The 4907-nt window shown below is 34.6% G+C and overlaps 1 protein-coding gene across 1 annotated transcript; it reads left to right on the top strand.

The window, feature by feature from the left end:
- Window positions 1–52: 52 nt before the first annotated feature.
- MELLADRAFT_86646 (uncharacterized protein) lies at window positions 53–1756 on the top strand (the record flags this gene model as incomplete). The annotated part of the gene is made up of 7 exons (XM_007410235.1): window positions 53–112; window positions 190–321; window positions 434–521; window positions 627–682; window positions 800–821; window positions 1344–1446; window positions 1681–1756. 7 exons carry the CDS (start codon window positions 53–55, stop codon window positions 1754–1756), a joined length of 537 nt encoding a protein of 178 aa, XP_007410297.1.
- Between the last annotated feature and the right edge of the window lie 3151 nt (window positions 1757–4907).

The raw sequence follows: 4907 nt of genomic DNA, 5'->3' as shown, positions 1-4907 counted from the left end.
ATGCTCATGTTAATCTGAAAGGATTGGTTATACTCGTGGACAAATTATTGATATGAATATCTTGGCTGATGATTGGAGGTCTAAATATCATCAAATTGATGAAGCCGACAAAGTACGTTCGAATTGCTCTCTATTATGATCGACTTGGATAAAACATTCATTGGTTTTCTTTTCCTTTTTGTCATGTAGCCTCTTGCTACCATTTGTACTGTGTCTTCAAATATCTGTCAATTTGCTGCTTTACAACTTGGTTGGAAAACCTCATTCGAAGATCGAAGATGGATTAATCTTGATCTTCCACTTACTCATTCTTGGACTGGCGTAAGTTTTTTCATTCCCTCTCATCTATCTTTGAACTTCAACTGATCATTTTTTTACAAACAGATTGAAATTCCTAAACCTGGATCTGGTGATGAAGCAGATGTACACGTAGGTGGAGCACACCATCATCGTTAAATCTTTAAAGTTGGAATCACTTCATATTATTTATAAGAAAAACAAATTAATCAAAACAAATTCATGTAAACTTTTATCATTATCTTGTTTCTAATACTCGTCTCTTCATTACACCCAAAATAACCATGTATAATTATTATCTTTGTGTTATATAATTTACTTGTTACTAGTTTTCATTAAATTAAGATTGTCCGGATATATGGAATGTATTCAATCAAACCCCCAGGTCAAGTAAAGATTTGACAAATTTCAAAAGAAAGATGAGATATCATTAACAGATGAAAATTGAAACTACTTCAACATCACATCCACAACATACTTAGACATTTGAGCAACATGAAAGCAAGCCCATGTTCCAGATACAGGTAAATATAGATCTTACTGAGTATTTGAACCAACATGTTAATAAGATAAAAGCCATAAGATCCAATGACCTTATTTTCAATAACTTTTCAAATCATAAAAGGTCTTACTATTTTTTACCCATAGCTTAGCTTAAAAAAGCCCATAGCACACCGTTTTTTTTACAAAAGAATTCCTTCACCTAATTAAGTTTTTTCTGTCAAAGAAACTTGTGACCGACCACTGGAAACACAGTTATTCTGAAGCATTTCTTTATCCTAAAACAAAAAAAATACAACAATGTAGATGGACCAAAAAACAAAAAATCTTCTGCCCAGCTGTAGCTGGAGATCTAGGACTGTAAATTTGTGTGTAACTTGAGCTTCTGGGCTGAAGAAGTTGAAAGACTTTTTCAGCTCAAATCAGCTTAACTCTATCTTGATTCACTTTTGGTGAATTGAAGATTTCTTCAGTACGGTCAAAAATCTTCAATGTCAATTTCACCTAAGCGCCTGCCCTGGCCCCTCCCTGGCTCTCTTGATCAGCTATCCCGCAGACTCCCCCCGCATTTCCTGGTGGGGATTCAGGTAGTCCACCAAAAAAAAAGAAGAAAACACACCAAAAAGGGGTGGTTGTCTGGAATCTAGAGTAAGTTCCAGAACTCTTTGCACAGTCCCACACTGGCTGTAGCAGGTTGTCAAGTCCCATCCTGTCTGCTGCCATAACTCTTGCAACAAGTGCCTGCTGAGTTGGTTGAGTTTAGTCAAGGAAATTTCCTTCAAATTTAGCTTGGATCTTTCTTCATTCATTTTGAATGAAATAGAGAAAATAGTAGATGGATGCTATAAGTTTGAGCATCATTTTGGAATTTGTATTGAGGAGAGATGATATAGATTCCAATCCAGGTTGGACGAGTCTCAAGGAGCTTCTGAGAAAAGATTTGATAGAAAGAGAGTAAGAATTTTTCCCCAGAAAATTTACCACTTTGACCATGTCTTCATCCAAAATAGTCATATCATGACCAAGATTGATCTCACTGGTGAACTTGATGCCAATCAAAACACCTGTGGTCCTAGAATTGGATGACAACTAGAGCAACACACCCGCTACTTAAAGAAGCTGGGTCTGGAATCACTTTAACCCTACTGAATTCAGGAAAAAACTTCAGTTCAATGTGACATCAAAGAGTGGGAAAGAGTGTAGAGAACTACTAGCTTGTGATGTTCATTATAGCACCAAGGACATGTGAGATCATTTGCATGCATGCAAGCATGAAATGGTTCCTGGATGGGAATGTGGGTCCTAGGGACCAGATTCCCCTTCTGTTACTGGTACACAGCTTCATGAATATTTCCCGAGTAGCCATCGTGATGTATGTAGTCGATGTTCCAAGATGCTTGTCTCAATCTGAACAACGTTACAGGATGTATTACATATGATTCGCTTATCCAGATGAACAGATAACTGAGATGATATGTATGTAGCTGATAGCTAAGGGTTTACTCAGATGTTTGCACATATGTAGCATATGCTTTATGGCCAGTGCAAGATGATTTCATGACACATTGCGCTCTCAATCATGTTCCCAGCCTAGGTTGCTTTCCCATCCGGGAACCTATTTAATGCTGGCAGAATTGATTGCTAAACACAAGCTTGGACATCACAAAAAGAGTATCAAACAGATGGTAATGATAAACAGAAGACACAAAGAATGGTAATTTCCTTTCAACTTTGATTGTAACATCAAGTTTTACTTCCTTCTCATCAACTCCTTATTCTACTTTTGGAGCCCTGCTTGACCACTGCCTCTTTAAAGACCACAATCAGTTCCCTCATTTGTGATTGTGATCTTTGGTTTGCAATGATTGAGAAGAAGTTATCCAGTGATCTACTTTGACTTTGTGACCAAGAAACCACATCAATGCTGGTCAAGGAAAATGCAATGTTTTGCCACTTGAGAGATGTCTTTCTATTTCATCAAGAACACCTCCAATGTCAATTCCTTGCCTTGTTGAACCAGTTGAGCACAATCAGAAAGATATACTTACATAATGGAAGGGCAAAATAAAGACTTACTCTGCTTTGTCTACAATGACAATGTCATACCTGGCTATCCCAGCTTCCCTTCTGAGCATGTCTTTTCTGAAGATCACATTGTCCTCCAATATTCAAGATCAACACTAAAAACTCATAGATTCAGTCTGAATGGTCTCACTCTTGATCAGCAATCTTTTGTTCAGAGACTTCAGGCTATCATGTTATAGATGTTACAAAAGATTTTTGACCATTTGTGATCAATGTCATCATGAGAAGTATAGGAGCCTTAAAAGATTTGACATCTTCTTTGTTTGTTTGTTTGGTTGTTAATGAATGAATGAATGAATGAATGAATGAATGAATGAATGAATGAATGAATTGGAATCTAATTTCAAAGGCATTTGTTAATCAGATTTCAAAAAGATATATATCATAACCCTTGATGATGCACAATAAACTGAACCAATCTGAATGTAAAAAAAAACAAAACCAAAAGTGGATTTGACTTTGCTCGTTTAAAAGAATCATATAAACAAAACCTTGTTAAATTATATCTTACATAAAAAAAAAGAAATTTGAATTTATGAAATTAGGATTGCATTGTTTTATACAATAAATGAATAAAATAGAGAAATGGAAAGAGAGAGATAAAAGAAAATGATATAAATAGCATAAAGAACCAATGAATCACCTATAATAAAAAAATGATAGAAGAGAGATAGCATATATACTAGTATTGTAAAGAAAAATATGATATGTTATAAGATTCCAATCCAAACAATAAATATCTTAATTTCATTCTTCTACATTATCTGTGTGAACATCTTTTGAACATTCATCTTTCATGACTTTTTCTACGTATTCATAAACCCCATTCTGATAATCTACCTAATCCAGAATCTTCAATCTCTTCTGGCCAATTATTCAATACCACCATCTTTTTCTCTTCATCATCTTTGTCTTGATCATCTTTATTTTGATATTCTTTGTCTTGATGTTCTTTGTCTTGCTCATCTTTATCTTGATGATCTTCATTTTGATGATCTATATCTTGAAAATCACCAGTTTTGATATGATGAAAGACTTGTTGAGTATAAAAAAGTTTCATTAATGGTTCTACTGTAGGTTTAAGTATTAAATCCAAAACCGGACCCAACATTTCCTCTGGATTTTCATTTTTTGAAATCTCATTAGAGACAGTAGATAAATAAATAATCACTAATCGAAAAAAAAGAAAAAAAATCATCAGTATTTCAACATTTTTTCAAGAAAACGAAAAATAAAACAGTTTACCTTGTTGATCTGGACAACATTCAGAAGAAGATCCAATGATTAAAACTTGGATTGGATTTCCATGAGTTTCAGAATCAATGACAATCAAAGTATGTTTAATTTCCATTGCATCAAGATCCCAATTCAACCCCACCGATTCAACCAACACAATAGATCTATGAATCATATAAGCAAGCTTAGGTTTACCGATTTGATAATCTTTTAAAAGATCTAAATGATCTACTCCAATCACCAATCTTTCAGCCCCAAACTCCAAAACCTCATTTCTCTCTAAATCTTCAACTTGAATACTCCAACCCTTGCGAGTCTTACGTAACGAATTAATCCTTCTACCAATGATTTGAGTCGCTCCTTTTTGAATAGCAGATGATCTGATCATGCTTTCGATCCATTCACCTGTTCCTCCATACTGGGAAATTAAAAAACTCGAAGCTGATCCATTAGAGTTTCCGTACCTTCCAATCGAATTTAGTAAGGTTTGGATCCTTTGGATCGACTGTTGTTTTGATGATTCGATGGACTTCAAGGGTGATAATGATAAAGCTGTGAGTTGTGAAATTAGACTGGTGGGGAATTCGTATGGTTTAGATGCTAGAAAACTGTGCAATGATTCACGTTCTGGTACATTTGGTTCTGATTCTGGTGTACTTTTTGATGAATCATCTTGATCTTGATTTTGGGTTTGATTTGAATCATTCAAAACGATTTGAAAAAGTTTAACTAATTTTCTTTTATTAATCAAAGATAAATCAGAATTAAATAAATCATGTTTAGAAGAA

Source organism: Melampsora larici-populina (assembly GCF_000204055.1).
Source record: "Melampsora larici-populina 98AG31 unplaced genomic scaffold MELLAscaffold_19, whole genome shotgun sequence".
Taxonomy (NCBI): domain Eukaryota; kingdom Fungi; phylum Basidiomycota; class Pucciniomycetes; order Pucciniales; family Melampsoraceae; genus Melampsora; species Melampsora laricis-populina.
This window is presented reverse-complemented; position numbering and strand designations above follow the sequence as displayed.